Source organism: Ricinus communis, chromosome 3 (genome assembly GCF_019578655.1).
Source record: "Ricinus communis isolate WT05 ecotype wild-type chromosome 3, ASM1957865v1, whole genome shotgun sequence".
NCBI classification, from domain to species: Eukaryota; Viridiplantae; Streptophyta; class Magnoliopsida; order Malpighiales; family Euphorbiaceae; genus Ricinus; species Ricinus communis.
The window spans coordinates 26,217,102-26,236,164 of NC_063258.1; the positions used below are offsets into that span (position 1 = coordinate 26,217,102).

The 19,063-nt window shown below is 31.0% G+C and overlaps 4 protein-coding genes and 2 non-coding genes across 7 annotated transcripts; 1 reads left to right on the forward strand and 5 right to left on the reverse strand.

Annotated features, from left to right (window-relative positions):
* Positions 1-69: 69 nt before the first annotated feature.
* Positions 70-151, reverse strand: TRNAS-AGA. Its single transcript has one exon. It is a non-coding gene; the product is annotated as a tRNA-Ser (tRNA).
* A 114-nt stretch (positions 152-265) lies between these two features.
* On the reverse strand, positions 266-347 carry TRNAS-AGA. Its single transcript has one exon. It is a non-coding gene; the product is annotated as a tRNA-Ser (tRNA).
* A 487-nt stretch (positions 348-834) lies between these two features.
* On the reverse strand, positions 835-2,775 carry LOC8275870 (NHP2-like protein 1). The gene is made up of 5 exons (XM_002524432.4): positions 2,671-2,775; positions 2,462-2,582; positions 2,244-2,347; positions 1,183-1,314; positions 835-1,093 (listed from the first exon to the last, which is right to left on the reverse strand). The coding sequence occupies exons 1-5, from the start codon at positions 2,671-2,673 to the stop codon at positions 1,067-1,069; spliced, it is 387 nt and encodes a 128-aa protein (XP_002524478.1). The 5' UTR covers positions 2,674-2,775; the 3' UTR covers positions 835-1,066.
* Positions 2,776-3,677: 902 nt separating this feature from the next.
* LOC8275869 (signal peptidase complex catalytic subunit SEC11C-like) lies at positions 3,678-8,145 on the forward strand. Of its 2 annotated transcripts, none has more exons than XM_048371649.1 (7): positions 3,678-4,322; positions 4,965-5,036; positions 6,173-6,208; positions 6,917-6,962; positions 7,316-7,388; positions 7,708-7,765; positions 7,967-8,145. In XM_048371649.1, the coding sequence occupies exons 1-7, from the start codon at positions 4,209-4,211 to the stop codon at positions 7,973-7,975; spliced, it is 408 nt and encodes a 135-aa protein (XP_048227606.1). In that variant the 5' UTR covers positions 3,678-4,208; the 3' UTR covers positions 7,976-8,145. The 2 variants fall into 2 exon arrangements, with proteins under 2 accessions (XP_048227606.1, XP_048227607.1); XM_048371650.1 differs by having other exon boundaries at positions 3,678-4,077.
* A 4,768-nt stretch (positions 8,146-12,913) lies between these two features.
* On the reverse strand, positions 12,914-14,432 carry LOC8275868 (chaperone protein dnaJ 49). The gene has a single exon (XM_002524430.4). It carries the CDS (start codon positions 14,123-14,125, stop codon positions 13,034-13,036), a length of 1,092 nt encoding a protein of 363 aa, XP_002524476.2. The 5' UTR covers positions 14,126-14,432; the 3' UTR covers positions 12,914-13,033.
* A 2,974-nt stretch (positions 14,433-17,406) lies between these two features.
* Positions 17,407-18,416, reverse strand: LOC8275867 (EG45-like domain containing protein). The gene is made up of 3 exons (XM_002524429.4): positions 18,208-18,416; positions 17,721-18,000; positions 17,407-17,609 (listed from the first exon to the last, which is right to left on the reverse strand). Exons 1-3 carry the CDS (start codon positions 18,311-18,313, stop codon positions 17,603-17,605), a joined length of 393 nt encoding a protein of 130 aa, XP_002524475.2. The 5' UTR covers positions 18,314-18,416; the 3' UTR covers positions 17,407-17,602.
* Positions 18,417-19,063: the final 647 nt, after the last annotated feature.

Sequence of the window (19,063 nt, forward strand, 5' to 3'; positions counted from 1 at the left end):
TAAAAGGAAGGATCAATTGGTACTACTTTCATGATCTTACCTTCCCAACTCATGTTAGAATTAAAAAAGCGTGGTCGGCAGGATTCGAACCTGCGCGGGCAGAGCCCACATGATTTCTAGTCATGCCCGATAACCACTCCGGCACGACCACTTGCTGTCGAGAATAACTCAAAAAATATAATAGCCATAATGCACAGGCCACCAACGCAATTTTGAGGGAACTGCTTGGTATACTCTTTTCATATGAAATAAAAAGTAACAAAAACGTGGTCGGCAGGATTCGAACCTGCGCGGGCAGAGCCCACATGATTTCTAGTCATGCCCGATAACCACTCCGGCACGACCACAAAGTCCGGAAGAGTGATGTATTTCAACATATCTGTATTAAATCAATACCAGAAGCAGAAACAATAGCCTTGATATTAATTGCAAAATTGTGTGCCCGCCTACAAGTCTGCGCTATACCCATTACAATTTCTATTGTTACAATCAAGTTCAGTTTCGTTACATTAAAGAACTTGAAATGTTCAAAGTAATAATGAGATGAAATTCTGCAACACACAATGCTAATCGTATGGAATGCCGCTGCTCGAATTACATTACATCTCACAATAATGCCAGAGGCCTTAAAAGGCACACAAACCAATAAATAATCTCACCACAACCTTCAAGCTATATTCAAATGCAAAAAGTTCCCGTAAAACAGAAACAAGGAAAAAATGCAAGCATGATCTGGCAATGTTTAGATCCAGAACACATATGTTGGCTTTTTTTAATCTTGTTAAGAACTTTCACAAAACCAAGGCAGCAACAAGCACAATAACTCACATTAAATAAGACATAATAACCTCATAGCACGAATTATATCTCGAGTTCTGGGAAAACATCATGAGTATTCTTTGTCACAATACATAACGAATAACTCAAAACTAAGAATATTAATAAAGATCATTGTAAGAAAAAAAGCTTTGTTCTCTAATGATACAACTCATCAGTCAAAGCCCCGCTGGAGTAACCACTAACAATCCAAGAGGCCCATCACACCGAATGCAATTTCCAAAACATTTCATATCAAGAGCTTCTCAATAGCATCCTGCATTCACATACAAACAATCAGATTCCAGAATAAAATCCAAGAGATTGACATTACATGAATTCCTAAACTATAATAGAAGACATTACCTTGAGTTGCTGTATCTGGGTCTTTAGTTGGCTTCCCTCGTTTGTTGTCACAGAACAAGCAATGACAGGTCTTGTAACACCACAAGCTCGGCCAAGTGCTTGCTTTGAAGGGACAAATACATAGGGCACGTTCTGCAGATTCAGGCAAAAAGGTTAAATAAGGCATTGTGTCTGGCAAGAGCTATAGAGAACTACAAGATAATTAACTAAAAAAAATCAGTAGTTTTCACACAGGAAAAGGAACAATATGATTACAATTCAGTCTATTCTGGTATGAATATTGCATTTTTGCTTTAGAGATCTAGACTTATGCCTTTCACCAGAAGTCAAAGAATAGTAAGGTTATCTAAAAAGTTACTAAAATCAACTCCTCCATTAGAGGTATGATGGGAATATATTGATATAAATCAGAAATATTTAGAAACTGCAACAGATATAGCACATCAGCTGTCGGATCATTGTAATTCAGCAATACAATCAGTCAATAACAAGTATAGATTGATATGCCCCAATGACGTTTCTAGAGATGCAGGACTTAGATGCACCTCCACAAGAGAATAACATAGAACAGGTAGTTATTTAATGAGCCCGACAAATCTCGAGATTTGTTGTTCAAAAAATTTGAAATATATCAAGTTTGTACATTTAATATCAGTACATGTACAGGGAGCTAGCAAACAGCTAACAAATACATATAGACACGCAAATCAGAGAAACAAGAATATTAAAGATATTAACTTAAGAAGATTACTCAGACCCCTCTAGGCAAACCTGGTCAAGTCAAGTGGTCTACTCTCACATAAATTGTAAAATACAAATTGCATTATAATACAACCTCAAAAGCTCATTGTCCTTGCATGTCAAATATCCAAAGCCACAAACAAAAATCCCTCAAAACTTCAATTCTAATAAAGAGCCGCTAACAAGATACCAAAGCTGCAATTTTCTACTATATATATAGCACAAACACAACCAGCCACTTCAAGAAGCAAACAAAAACGAATCCAAAAAAAAAAATTGAATCAATTAACAAAAACCCGAATCTCAAGGAGAAGACAAACCTTATCTTCGGCAAGCAAAGGAAGATGGAGAAGAATCTCAAGGGGCTCAGTATCGGCGGCCATCACAACAAACTCTGAGATACCCCTATTAAGGGTCTTAGTAGCTGAAACCCAAACCCCAATAACAATATTAGATGCATACTGAAACTGCAAAAGAGCCCATCTTTATGAAGAAAAAAAAGAAGAAGAAGAAGCAAGTAATTAGCAGACTTGTTAACCTTCATTAGCTCCTTTTTTGAGTTGCTTGTAATTAGCAGCTTGTTGAACAAGATCCAGTATTGTGATAGTCAGCTGTGCATCTGCAAGTGGGTATGCTTTTGGGTTCACCGCTTCTCCTGTCTGCAAAATCATTAAATCAAATCACATAACAATATGAACTTGGAAACAAATGCGAATGGATTAAAGGACTGGAAAATAGAAGCCTTACCATTTTCGCGTGGGGTGGGAGGCTAGGGTTTTTCTAGGCAATTTTAGGAGGAGCACGATACTATATCTGGGTTTAAGCACAAAAGGGACTTATATACAAGTGCTTAACCTTAGACGATGTCGTTTTCTTAACCTTATTATTTTACAGTTTGAAATAATAAATTACCTTTTATATTATATAATAAATTTTAATTCTCAGAAGTAGCTTATTAATTAAATATATAATAAAGACATATTATTTTTTATATATATAATTCTGATATATAAGTATATTGATATAATATTTTATTATATAACTAATTTAATAAATTATTTTAATTATTAAACAAGAATTATAATTATATATAAAATAATATTTTAATTATATTTTTATATCATACCAAATAGTTTAATAGAATAAGATGTGTAATAGTATTTTCATACATAAGTAATAAATATGTAAAAGATCTTATATTTTATTAATAAAATTTTGATATAATATAAATTATATGACTAATATTTAGTATTTTTTAAGAAGTATAATAAATAATTACAAAATATTAAAATTTAATCAAATAATTTTATAAAATTATTCGATTATTATTTATAATTAAAATAATAATTATAATAATATAATGGATAATGAATCGGTGGAAAAACGTTTAGATACTTAACATAGGTCTAAATTAAACTATCAATGTTAATAAACTTATTTGATAATTCTAAAATTTTAAAATAATTTTTTATTTATTTTAAAAGATATTTTAATAATAATTTTAAAATTTTATGATAAAGGAATGATATTAAAAATTGATTGTATTTGCTAAGAGAATAATAATTATAAATTATAAAAAATAATTATCATAAATTTAGTAATATGATATTAAAAATTTATATTCATAATTTTTATTATATTTTATTTTTAAATAATAATAATTTTTTTATTAATTTTTTATTTTTTATATTAATGTATATATTGATTTGTTATGTTATTTTTTATTATTAAATTTTAGAAATTATTATGAAATATTCTCTTTTGAAAATAAAAATAATTATTTTAAAATTTTAAATTAAAATAAAATTATAAAAAAGTAAAAAATTTAAAATTTAGTAGTTAAACTTTTAAATATCCGTAGAATGAATTGTCAGGAATTATTACAGTCAATTAATGTTTACAGTTTTATTCAATTTCATAAGTGCAAAAAGGGTAAAAAAAAAAAACCATTCTCATACATATCAAGTACAAATGTCGCAATGTAAGTGGAAGTACCACGACACCGCAGCAGTCGAGGCGCGACCGGTCTTAAGCAAATGAAGTTAACAACAAAACCAAGTGCTCCTCTTATTACAGAGACGGAGAAAAGAGAAAGAAGAAATGGGGTGGATAGGGAAGATCATTGACTCAATCAAATCTACTCAGATCAGACAAGCTCTCTCTCAAACCATTTCTCTTAGTTCATCTCTTCCTCTTAAAATGCATTATCTTGATTTATTTTCAAGACTGTCCTCAAATCTTTATTTACCATTTCTTTAAGTTGAAAAAAATGAAATGGGTGCAAAATGTTTGCAAGTATGATTGTGACTTCAGCACTAATTGTATGGAAGACATTGATGTGTATAACTGGTACTCTGTTGTTGTTGTGCTTACTAAGTATGGAACCTGCTTTCCAGCGAGTGAGTTTTCCCAGTTCTTTGCAGAACCTTTCTCATAAACATTGCTTTGAAAGTTCTCAAATGTTTGATTGTGTTTTTAAAAGAGACCAATAATTGAAATGCAGATGATATATGCTATGTATTTAACTATTTGACTGAAATGAAAGAACCATCCATTTACAAGATATCATGGGATTATGTAATGACATCATTTCAATTGAACTGCTATCTGTTTACTGAAATAGTTCGCTCTTCACATTTAGATAATGGTTGGAGATTAACTTGACTCTATTAAAATCTAATTGTATATGATCCCTGAAGCTAGAATGTCTATGATCAAGTCTTGTAATGTCACAAAACATTCTTTTATACCTATTTATGATTATGATTTGAAGCTTTGGTTGCATATTACATAGTGCATGCCCCTTTATTTTTCCTAAGCAACACAGACCAAATAGCAGTTCAGGCAGTCTGGAATTTTTCGATTCAACTCAATTGTTTTTTAAATTTTTTTATTTCGATGAGTTCAGCTCTTTTATCTATGGAGTAATTCCATGAAAGGACTTGCACCTATGTCAAATATAATGTATCCTACTACTGTGGCGGCAACATTTTGTAATTATTACTTTTCTTGCAAGCTGACACTTTGTTCTTGTGTTGCAGGGTGATATTTTGTTCTTACATATGAGCAAGGATCCTATTCGGATAGGGGAGATTGTTGTGTTTAACATAGATGTATGTTCAGTGTACACTGCAGTTGGTTCTCATTGTTCATACTGTTCATTTATCTTGAACGATTTGAATATGCTTATGTCATGTTTTTATTTTTTTGTTTGCTCTTATCAGGATATTCATTCCTTTTATTATATCCTTTTGTGTTTAACTGTGTAATTTGATAATTTTTCTTCTTTTAGAGATTTAATCCCTTTATCATTTGGTATCATAATTGTGTTAATTAAGTCATTTTGCTGCACTTTTGTGGACAATGCTTTGAAAGAAAAGATAAGATAAATACACTGCATTAGCATGAGTTTTATGTTTTTCATGCTTCATTTTGTGCAATTTTATAGAATTAAACTTTTGAGGTAATGCTTACATTGCCAAACATGAACAAAATGAGCTGCTTGGTGTCTTCTTATTACAATGCATAAGACACTGAGGCTTTCCATGTTTGGCCTTTAGGAAGAATTAGATTTATGCAGCCTTCCCATTGAATTATGTAGAGGCTTTCTTGGTGGTATGAAGTTTGAAGATTTGATATCTTGGTCATAATGATGCAGAGTTGCCTTTCTATTCAAAGCTCATCCTCTTTGGGGTCTTTATGTACAATAATGAACTCAATAACTAGCAATTTTAGAGACTGTTGACAGGATTTACTTGATGATTCTTCTAATCATATTAGTATGTGGTATCCATTTGAACTTTTTTAAGGGTATACGATCTCTTTGAACATGCACATTATGCTTTGTGGCTAACGAACTTCATATTCAATGCTGAGTGGTTAGAAGATATCTGTCATGGAAAATAAAGTAGAATCCTGTTTAATTTTGATTTCAGTCTTGATATAAGTCATGAGCCTTGTAAATACCAGCTCTAGTACGAGCATTGAGAGATATTAAATTAATTGAAAAATGAAGCAATTCAGCTTCATGCTCCCCACAAAAGAGAAAAAGCATTGAGACATTTTTGGGAAGACATGCATTTGCTTTTTGCAAAGTTCTCTTACCCTTTGCATTTTGTCTTGTGTATATGTTATGGCAGAACTTTTGCTTTCTTCTGACATTTCCTATGCATCTTTCTTTTCTTTGATCTGAAAATTCTGAAATTATGGGTTGTTATGGTGCTAATGTCTCTTCTGCACTTTATTTCAGGGATGTGATATTCCAATTGTCCATCGAGTAATTGAGGTAGTGCAAGATTCCATGTCTTTTATCTATCTATGCTTGTTTTATTTCCAGTCACAAGTATGTTGTTGGGTATGGGATGGGTTGATAGTATTATGAACTGTGGGGGTTCATGCTGATAAATTAAGTTTTCCAAATGAAAGAAGTAAAAATTTATGGACTTTTAATCCATATAGAAAACCAATGAAAATAACGAATCATTAGCATCCAGCATTCTGCCTATTATGTCAATTTTAGTGTTGCTAATGTTTTTTGCAAGATTACTGTTCGAATGGGGAAGACCCTCAATTTATCTTTTGATCCTATTATCATTTTTAAAGGAGTTCTGGTTGTACATGGTAACACATATTTCTATACATCCACCACAATGCATTAGATGGCATTCCACAAATCTTGAACATTTGTTCCCTGAATTGGTTTATACCACAGCGTCGATTATATCTCAGACTAGATGGACTAATAGTAAAATTTGGGATATTTAGACGCTGTAATTTTTTTTAGCTTTAATGGTGCATATTAAATTTCTCTCATGAAGCTACTATAATTTGTTTCATCAGCACTCAAAAAAGAGTTGTTAATTCAGAAAAAAAAAAAAAAAAAAAAAGCTGCAATGAATCAGATGTTGCTTCTGTTACCTTAACTTACTCTCTATGTTTTTCTTTGATGTTAATAACATATTTTCTTATCTTATTTCTTGTTATTCCATGGTAGGTACATGAGCGAAAAGATACCAGAGATGCTGATATCCTCACAAAAGGTACAGTGTTATGCAGCTCAAGTAGCTAAATTTCTGATTTAAAAAAAAAAGTAGCTAAATTTCTTCTACTGTCAAGAATAAAGAAATACTCGGAACTTATTCCCTCCAATGTTGGGTAATTTTAAATTCTCAATATAGATTCTGTCAAAGGATAAAATGAAGGATGTAAATAAAAGAGAAACTAGAAAATTCTTAAGCCACCAAGGCATTAATAAAAGACAAACTGGAAATGCTTTCAATAATATTCGTCTCATAGCCTAATAGTTCTTGGTTGTAGTTTCAGTAGGTATTCTTTCACCATGTCCATGATTTATTTATTGATTGGCTATTTTTATCCGGGGACAACAACAAAGATGATGACAGAGTTTTTTATGCTTACGGCCAGTATTGGTTGAAGTCACAACATATCATGGGAAGAGCTGTTGGGTATGCTACACTTGTGATATAAACATTTATATTTCAAAAATATTATGATGTTATAAAACATTACAAAATTTTGATTTAGTTGGCATATTAAGAAACCCCATAACTTGAATTCTCAATGCATTTTGCATATACCGTCATCTTCTGTTTTCTCTAACTTTACTAGATCAAACTTTTGACCATCCACGCATAGTAATATTCTCCAGGTTAATTGATGCAATCATCAAAATCAAAGATTTTTGCTCATGCTATATATTAATATTTGTGCTAAGAGTATGCATCCTCTTTGATTTATGTGATGTTTAACTGTCCATTGTTGCAGGTTTTTGCCTTATGTTGGTTGGGTGACAATTGTCATGACTGAGAAGCCACTTATCAAGGTAGCTTAAAGCTTCTGTATTAACATGAGATCATTGTCTAACAAGCAGTCTTAAGCTGCTTTAATATAACACTCCCTTGGTTTTCAACAAACAGGGCTAACTAATGGCATTCTACAGAGAAGAAAAAGAAATATTAAAATTACTTTTAGCTGGCAGAACATTTTCAATACAGTAACTTACTTTCTTTTTTTTGGCTTGCAGTACGTATAAGTATCTTTGGTTTGCTGGTCATTACCTCAAAGGATTAGGGAAAGATAAACAGTGTCTTCTAATACAAAAGCAGTGAAATTCAGACAACATAAATCTTGTAACATATAGAGCGCAAAATATCCTGTTTTACATACTGCACTAAGAGTTGATTAAATATATTTGTTTGTTGAGAAGCGTGATTTTACATGTCTTGATTCACTTCAGTTATGTACTGTTAGAATTATATGAATCTGTTTTGTCGAATGTCCTTCAACACTAGTAACAGTGCACAAAATGGTGTCAAATGGATTCCGTTCTTCCTTAAAATGATTGGGATTAGCTGGTATATAATACATTCACGAATTAGGTAGCAGGTTCCTTTGTATATGCTAACATTCGGCCGTATTGCAGCTAGAGGAATTGCTGTTTGTTTAGAGGAACTCAGGAATAACTTAAATGGATTGGAAGAAAAGGGGGAGAGCTATTGTGAAGGAAGAAAAAACTTAAGGTACTAAGGGAGTTATCTTAAAAGGCAAATATCGAGAATGGAAAACACAAGTCACTAGTGTCACGTGAGTTTTATTTTATCCCCAAACTTTGCCCACGTGCGGCCTAGCTCACTTGATTCCCCCGAAGTCAAGATTGCTAGTCAGCCTTCCCTCGAATGCCAAACTCGGCAAAATAGCAGCAATTACGCCAGCGGAAGTAAGCTTAAGAAAGTGGCACAAAGAGAGCACAAGAGTTTTGGAAAGGTAAGCTTATATTGCTTAGTTCTCTCTATATATCCTTCTTTCCTTCTATATGTTCCAAATGAAGCATGGAAGGGGTATTTATAGGCATGGATGACCACCATTCCACCTCCTTAAAAGAATGTCCTAGAATACTACTTACAACCATACAAGTCTAGAATATTCTAGAATAGCCTACATATGTCTAGAATATTCTAGAGTATTCTAGTATATACAAGAATTGTCCCATCCCTTCTAGAATGTTCTAGAAATATCTACACCCTTCTAGAATATTCTAGAAGTATCTACATCCTTCTAGATTGTTCTAGAAAGTTCTAGACTATTCTAGAGTGTTCTAGAAGGTTCTACACTTTTCTAGAGAGTTCTAGAGTATTCTAGAGAATTCTACACTAGTCCGAAGTGTTCCAGAGAATTCCGCATTACTCTAGCACTCTCGGTAAAAAAATTTGGATTTGAGCTCCACGGTGTGACACTAGTGCTAGCTGTCAAAGTGAGGGTAAACAAGCGAAAGTAATGGATCATAAGATAGTTGCCAAATCCATCGTTATGCCCCTATCCCCTAAATTTGTAACCATCACTTAATTTATCTGAATTTTATTTATTTAATATCTAAATATTTTTAATTTTTTAATCTAATCTAATATATATTAATTTTTTAATAATATTTAAATATATTCATGCTATATATGTGAATTATATCTAAAACTTAGTACTCGCAAGTGTACGCACCGAATGTTAGTTTGGGAAAATTCACTAAGAGGTCGATCTTACAAAAAATTATAGAGTATATACTACAAAGACCAACTATCATACAAAAATACTAAAAATAAATCTAAACACTCTAAGCCAATGTTTGAGAATAGTTTTAAAGTTTATAAAATAAATTAAACAAACCATAAAATAAATATGCAGATGAATGATTAATATAAACTATATGATAAAATAGCATTTAGCCTAGTTTATACTTAGTAATTTCCTTATTTCCCTCTAAGTCCAAATTTAATGAATGAGATGGTGATGTGCCTTTTTTCTATGTCACTCAAGCTAACGATGCAACCTAGATTTCTTATACCAACACATATTAAAATAAAGATGATGTTTCTAATACTTCTAACCTAAAGATTTTCATAACAAATATTACTATTAAATTAATATGATGGTCAATCAACAATAATAAATGAAACTAATACATATATGAAGGTAAAGAAATCATTCATTAAACTCATAATAAATAAGGTTTATACATGAGTAAAAAGTCAAACTAAATACTTATGGAACTTAGCCTGACATATTTAATTAAACGGTCATTATAATTAAATAGAAATATATAAGAAATATAAATCAGAAAATCAAAGCTTCCTCAAAATCTAGAAGTTCTTTAAGTAGTGAAGATGATTTGTCTTCATTTTTCACGTTCTAAAAACCTCTTTGATCCTTGAAAGAATAATGCAAAACTAACTAAATGTTAATAGAAGATGAACTGTTGAGAATTCGCAGAGAGAAGAATGATCCATCCTTTGATTTAATTGACCTCCGCTACTTGTAGATTTTTTTTTCAAAATCATTCTCTATGCACAATACTGCTATAGTTATCATTTTAACTATTCTAAATAAAATAAATAATTTAAAAAATAATTATCCTTAATTACATCATAACTAATTAATTTTCCCTTTATGGGCTTTCATAAGGTAATAAGCACATATTTCTACATATTATGTATATAAAACATACCAATAAATCACTAAAATGTCTTAATTATGTATAAATAATATGAACCTTTCAGTGAATGTATTGAATAAAAATGCATGTTAAAAAATATTAAAATATCACACAAAATAAATTCAGATATCTGTTAAATTATATCAAAAATTAAAATATTAAACTGATTAAATAATCAAAATTTAAGAGCATAAATATATATTTAACCTGAGATACTAGTTTGTCATTTCACTGTTCACCATAATTTACATTTGAGTAACTCCCTCTCCCTCCTTTATACTGTCATTTTAATAAACAAAAATAATATGGTCAGAAAGGCCGTTTACAAAGAGTTAAACCATTTGTAAGGTTTAATTAAAGAAAAGAAATGTCTATGGCCTTTGTTATTAAATTTAGCAATGTTATTTTTATTTTTATTTTAGCATATTATATTTTATTATTAATTTTAATTTTAGTCTTGAATAAAGTTATTGACTATCCCTTCAATAAAATACTTTCATAAGTTTGAAATTTTATTAATTTATATTCTTAAATGATTATAATGTGAGTGCTGACTAAATTACATTATGACATAAATTTAATTAATAATTTCACTAGATACTAAATTAAAACCAGTTTTAAAATATAATATTAATTTAAAAATATTAAAATATAATACTGAAATTTAAAAATTTATAGCTTAGACACTGAATTTAATAACAAATACAAAATACAATTTTTTTTTATAATTAACCCCTTTTCCCTTTATCAATTTCTTCCTGTCTTCCAATTCCATATTTACGAGCTCACCAAATTGTGCAGTAATATAAGGTTCACTATTTCTTTGTTTTGAGATCACTAAGAATGACAAATGGGAACAAAAGAAAAAGGTAATGATTCTCCCTTTAAAAAAGAAAAAAAGGTTATGATTCAGATATCACAAGGACGGAGGCGCTACCCGTGTTCGGCCCATGCCTCGAGCAGAATACAACAAATATTCTACAAGGCACAAATGGTGTTTCTTGGAGTTTATTTAATATTAAAAGACTGAACAGATCATAGTCGTGCTTTAACACATCAGAAACCTTGCATCTATATGGATGCTCTAGCAAAGTTTCTTTCTAATCAGGAAACTCTTTGCTACTGTACTGCGGATCACCTATTCTGCACTTATATATATATATATACAGTATACACGATGCGGGACAAAGAAACAAGACAGTAATCTTGCTAGCATATAGAGATAACTTTTTCATCTACATTAGTTATAAATGAACCTCATTTATCTCAACAAATACGGTGGATCTCCAAAAACCATTCATAGGGTCAGTATAGCTACTTTCAGCTAAAGATCGAACAAACTCTTTTGGTTCGAACTAGAAACCAAAATAACACCTAAAAGAAATGCATAAATGAAACTAAACTACGACACTTAAAATAGAACTCGTTTTATCTCCATGGCCCTTGACCAAATGCCCATATGCAGGCTAAATAGCCCTACTACCTGCCACTGAGCTACGGTTCCCTGTACCACCTTCACCTTGACTGATTCCGGGATTTTAATTAGTATGGGAGAGAAGTTGCATTTTATTCTTGTAATGCGAGTAAAACCTCGTAAGCATATGCAAAGTTCCATCTAAACATGCAAATACAACAAAAATGTAATACTAGCAAGTATGAGATATAGAACCCAGTCATTGCCTTCCAAAGCTCAAAAACGTCATTTGTGCCTACACACAAGAAAAACATAAAGATACTAGACCGGTAGATACTTAAAACTTCATAGACCTCAAGTTTGAAATTTGATGAACATAGTACTTTAGGGTAGCATAATCACGAATGCACCTCATGAACAATATAATACTTCATGGAAGCATAATGATGGAACGTTGGTCAATGGCAGATGCGAAACAGAAATGTAGTCATGAAACAAAAATAGGTAAATAGATAAATGAAACGGAAGATCCATGCTGGGAGATAGAAATGCTACCACCAGTGGACTCCGTTATCGACAAACGAAAATCAACTTGAAATCATATCTTCGGACATAGAAATGCTACCAGAGGTTTACTCCCTCCAACTTCCATGCGACACTATGATAAAGAGCCACTTTAACTTTTCCACGAGGGGAATAATCACATGCAACAGAAGGTTTGGCAATCAATAGTGCAATTTCTCTCAACCCATTGTTTAAAGTAATCAACTGGAACAAACTTCTAGTTGAAAAATGAAGTAAACACAAAAATCAGGCAAAAATTCAAGACTAATGCCGCCAACCATATATCTCTCAGGCTAAATCCTAGATGTCCATGTAACTTGGTAATTAGCATTGCATAAAGCAACAAAACCCAAAGCAGAAGTGTTAGATTCAAAATCAAAGCTAAAACTAGAGTTATAACTTTTAACACAAACAATCGAAAGTAACAAATGTGCATAGAGAAATGATCATTGACCAAGTTGTCCCAGTGAGCATATATGAGAAAATATAAATATTAAGGGCAAATTTGCATGTAAGAAAATGGAAGAAATAATTATTGGCCTTAATCTATCAATATTACATCATATGCAACCTTCGCAATTTAAATAGTAAAATCTAAACAAATATTAAAACGCAACCTTAATTCCAACTCATCAGGCCGTCGAGGCCCCAGATTGAAACTGCTGCAACATTTCGCAATGAGGAGTCTCCCGTACAAAACCCCACTGCTGCCTCTGCAATTCAAACCTGCAATTCTGAGAAAGAACAGACACATAATCTCTCTCCACTTTGGCTTCCAAAGTTGCCCTTTCATGGGTACCTAGTGGATAATCCTGCTCAAACTTAGTACTCCTCACATAAAAGTTAACCCCTTTCTGAGTAGTAAGCCTATACTCATAAGGATATGATCTGGAAAGCGAGTAAATAGGCTCCGAAGATGGCAAAAAATTCAAAAGCAAAATAACAAGAACAGGCAGTAACTGAATCAATGGACGCATATTGAACCCAGATGCATTATCAGCTGTTCTCGGCCCCATACCTCCTCCAAAATTAAAACTCCTGAATTGGGTAGTCGCAGGAGGCATTCCTCCAAAGAAAAATTGCCTAAAGATCTCATCAGGATCAAAATCATCATAATACCCATTATACCCTCCATGATGATGCCTAGTAGCTCTTCTCTCATAAAGAGGCTCATCACTTCCAGTGACATCATACTTTTTCCTGCTCTCCTCATTACTAAGACACTGAAATGCCTTGGAAACAGCTTTAAATGCTTCTTCAGCTCCAGGAGCCTTATTCTTATCAGGATGTACTTTAAGAGATAACTTCCGATAAGCTTTTCTCACATCATCAACAGTACAAGTTTTCTCCAACCCCAAAATATCATAAAAATCTTTCTTTTTCTTAATTTGCCTCACGATCGTAATCTGCTCCTCCGTATACGTGGAGGTAGAAGACGTGGCAGAGGCAGCTGATGATGGCCCAGTGGAGGGAACCCGCTGGCGTACCTTTGGTTCATTACTGGTCGCTGTTGTTGTCGATGATGTTGTGCTAGCGGGTCCATTAGCCGTTTGATCAAAAGATGGATCTTTCTCAATCCCTGATAAAAGATCGTCGACAGAGAGTGTTGGATCGAGACGGCGCGCTTTAGCGATGAACTTTAAAGCACGAGTTTTATCACCGGATTCCAAAGCATCTTTGCCGATTTTCAAGCACTTCAAGGCATCATCCTTGTTCCCATCCATGGATAATTTCAAAATCAAACAAAACCCTAATGATAAATCAATCGATATTCAATACTCAATTGTCATTGATCTAAAAAAATAACTGATTGGATTGCACGAGAAATATGAGGTTTCAGAGTGAGAGAAATCGATAAAGATGTGAACTTTATGGATAGATCTGAGGAATTGGGTATTATTATTGTGAGATTGATGGAATTAGGGTTTCATGATTTGGGAATTTTGGAGGAACGGAGAGGAAAAGACAAATATCTGCGGAATTGTCGTCCTTGAGATTATATATAATATTTTTTTGTTACAAAGGACGCGTTTGGTTGTTCGTTAATGTTTATGACTTGTCTGGTCTGCTTCTGTTTAATATTCCAAACCTTTCGCAACTTCTACGAGTAGAGGAGGCTGCTCTCGCCTTCGTGGGCCTGATTAGAACAATAACTCGGCCTATTTAAACTCTTTTATTTAAATATATTTTGGCAAAAGGTCTAAAAAATTGCTTCATTTTATTGGAAAATTGTAATTAAATTTTTATTTTTTTTCTCAATTTACCTATTAATTTTTATAAAAAAATCTAATTAAATTTTTATTTTTTTAGCTAATTAAACCTATTAATTTTTATAAAATATTCAATTAACCCCTAATGCTAACAGCGTTCAGAATGTATTCTATTATTTTGAAAGCCGAATAACAATCACTTTGAATATTTTAAAGTCACATCTATATCAATATGACGGAGAGAAAGCCGATTATTCTTTTTTATTTAATTTACAGTATAGCTCCTACAACTATAGAACCTCCTTTCATGATCGGTCTCCTTCAATGAAGTGTGCATTTCTATAGTTTTATTGCAAAAACATATTATAATTTGTGGAATGTAATCTAACTTAACAACTTGCATCCATATTGGGTGATGAAAAAGATAAAAATATTGCTGCCATTTTCAGGTGGTGAAAGAAATCATTGCTCTCATTTATAAATTAAAGTTTATAGATATTAATTGTGCAAAAATAAAAATAAAAAAGAATTGGTTTTCTCTCCTTTACGTGATATATGAGCGATTTTAGAATATTAAAATTGGTTATTATTTGTGCTTTTAAAATAATAGAACCCTTATACTTAACAACATTTTGGACTCTATTAGCATAATGGGTTAATTAGATATTTTATAAAAGTTAATGAATTTAATTGAGCCAAAAAATAGGATAGAAACTTAATTAGACTTTTTATAAAGTTAATGGGTTTAATTGAGTCAAAACAAATAATTGAAACTTAATTGGACCTTTTTAACAAGTTCAAAAGCATTTTTATACCTTTTATTTATTTTTTTTTAAATTATGTTATACTATTTTTTAGTATTTTTTTTCTTAATAAAGCCGAGACGGCATTGTTTATATTTTTTATCCTTAATACTTTTTATTCTTTTTAGTTTTTTTAAATAATTTTTTAATTTTAATTTTATTATATTTTTAATTATATTTTAGTATATTTTTGAAATTCATATTTTTATTATCTTCAAAATACATTAGCTGCTATAAAAAAAATATATAAATATTTTTCAATTTATAGATAAAAAATAAAAAATAAAAAATAAAAAAAATAAATTTATCTCATTTGACTGGTTTGACAATGATGCAAATTAAATGATATTTTTTAATATCTTTTTTATATAGTTTTAATATTTTTTAATAAAATTTGCAAAAGTAAGAAAGTGTACAAATAAAATATATTTAAAAGAATTGTAATTTTTATTAAAAAAGTCATAAAAGTAAATTTTTTAAGAACAATCGTATACCACTAACTTTTCTCTTATTTCTACCATAAACATATATAAAATGTGAGAGTTTCATAGATACTAACTATTTTTTTTAATTAATTGACTTAGTTTATTTACTAATTTAATTCAATAATAAACAATAATAGTGTAATTAAGTTCGATTTTAAGATTCTAAAAAAGTTCCAACTCTATAAAAAATTTTAATGTTTAAGTACAATTAAATCTTATTCTATAAATTAAAAAAGACAAATATAATATAAGTTGGATTGTATTATATCATATTAATAGAAACTTAGACTAATTATAATTTAATTTAAAATTATTTATTTAAAAAATCATCATTTTAGTTTTATTATTGATATTAACTGCTTAAAATCATTATTGAAATAAAAAAATATTAATAAACATTAATTATTATTTTAATATGATATAATGATTCTATGTTTATATTTAAATTAGGTCACTTTAATTAAAATATCAAATATATAATTAAATATGAAAATTAATTTTATAAAAGATAATTTAAGATTTAATGAAATGTTTTATTTTAAATATTATATCAAACATAACTCTTAAATTATTTATTTTTATTTTAAATTTTAAATTTATCTTATTTTATATCAGATGAACAATAACAAAACTAACTATTATTTTCTATATGCATAGCACATAAATACAAAAATTAATTATAAAAAAAAAAAAATCAATTTTTTTTGAAGCCTCACTGAGATAAAACTATTAATACAAAAATTTGGGATATTAAAAAATGTGTAAGTTTTATTTTAAACAACCTTTGTGAAATAAGTAATTTCACATTATATAAATCTTCTTGATTTCTCCCTGTTTTTTATCTTCAACTCAGAATGGATCTGAAAACTGCAAATTCTAAAAGAAAAAGGAACAAATAAGACCAAAACAGTAATTGCCCTCTCAATGGCATCAAGTGTACAGAAAGTGATATAAACTTGAATCATAGTTAGCGCCTGTTAATTACAGATTTTGCTACATCATCAGCATTCAGCAGATCTCCTTTTAGCTTCAGAATTCAAAAGCTGCTTTAGCTCTCTAAATCTCCTTTTAGCTTCAGAATTCAAAAGCTGCTTTAGCTCTCTAATCCAATGATATCTCAGATTATCTTTGCTCAAAAAAGGAAAAAAAGAGCTCATTAATGCATACGAGTCCATGACATGTTGCTGTTCAGTTGAATTCTAACATATAAATGAGATGCTCTTTGCAGCTGCACTGAATTAAATTTTAAGTTTGATGTATACATCACAACTGATAGAAAAATATTATATATATAAATATTTTATACTTTACTGTTAGATAATGATACGTACTTTATTTAAAAATAATAAATATATATAATAATAATTTTCATCGTAACAGTACTTTAAAAGAAAATAGAAAAATCATATTTTTTATATCAAATCTCAAAATGGGATCTCTTGAAATCGAGACCATAAATCCTGACAGTAAATCACCGGCCCAAAGCTTGGTGGTTAATAGCTGTTAATTAACTAAAAGAAATATTTTATTAATCAAGACTTTACCAAAACCCAGATTTGGATTCAAATCCTACCCTTTAGTCATCATGTCTTTACAGAGGAATGTATGGTTACAGCAAGAACATAACATAAAGAAAAAGGAGATGAAAATATGGTCGTCTGATCAGTCCTTGGTCGATTTTCCTCACTTGCTAATCAGAATCATCAAGTCCTGCAAAACATGTATAGCAAGAATAAGATTTAGCCAAAACCAGCAATTACTTCAATAAAATACATTCAAGAATTGAGACTTGAAGAGGAGAGAGGATCTGTATGCATATACTGGGCAAATTCAACGTTGATCTTGATGGCAGGGACTTTAGAGATGGCACTGAAAGCTTTGTTGGAAAGAACCAGAGTTGATGGGCATGGATTTCCTCTACAAAGATCAACAACCTGAACAACAATGGATTCGTCTTTGCATGGTCTTCTGGGGCCACTAATGCACCTCATTCTGTATTTACGACCACATGCAGCTCCATTGTCCCATATCCCTTCACTTGCTGCTACGAAATATCCTCCTTGTGGGAACTGATCTTCGCTGTATCCCTTGCACCTTGTTGCTGCAGTTAACATTATAAACATACAAGAAACACTGTGAAATTAAAGTGAAAATTAAAAAGCAACAACAATGGCATGCATACACAAATTAGTATCAAGTCAGGTCCACTGATATTGAAGCAGACACATTAAACTCAGTTAATCGGTGCTTAGCTGAGGCCTAAATACAGTAGTTAAGACCAAAACTATACAAAGCAACTGAAACATACGAAGGTAAGGAGGATCATATGAGGTGGCAGACCCAATATCTCCAGTGGCAAAAAATGATCCAAAGCATAGCCACACTACGCTTATGATGGTTAAATTGAACCTCATATTGCTAACTTGGAAACGCTCAAATGGAATTGAAGATGCTGATCAAGAAAGCCTTTTAGGTAATGCACAAGACACCTATAACCCACTTCTATATATACTGCAAGTGAACTATATATAAAAAAAAAAGAAGCAGGACAAAAATGTGACTGCTCTAAAATGGATTGATATCATATCAGTAGTGGGGGGTGATCCCTTTACATTTCATATGCAAATCAGCTAACTCATTCCACCAATAAAAACATGGAAGAGATATTCCACTGCGCATAATAGTACAATTTAAATAATGGGTTTTTTATCAGGAAGTTGATGAACATGGCTAGTAGTGAGAATCATAGCCTCATATAGTGACTATTATTGCTTGCTTTGCTGTTAAAATTATATGTAATCTTAATAACCCATAAAAGATTGTTTCAAAAGGAAATTTGAAAGCTTACGGCACCCTTAAACAATGGGGTATCCCCTCATCAGCCAGGTTACTTTCTTGCCTGCTGGTTTACATATATTTTTGAAGTTGGCAAGAGAGTGTGTGTGATTAAGAAATGAAAAGAATCATTAGTTGCTTAATTAAGTGATTAATTAGTGTGTGCATACAACAGAAATAGGATAATTATACACTAAAAAAGGAGGGTTATGTGAAGTAATTGCAATTACACATGTCCATTATTTAATTACTTTTCTAGTAATGCTGTCACAGTGATGACTGTTTATGCTCCGCGTGCATATTTTACGTTATCTTTTTCTTCCTTTTGG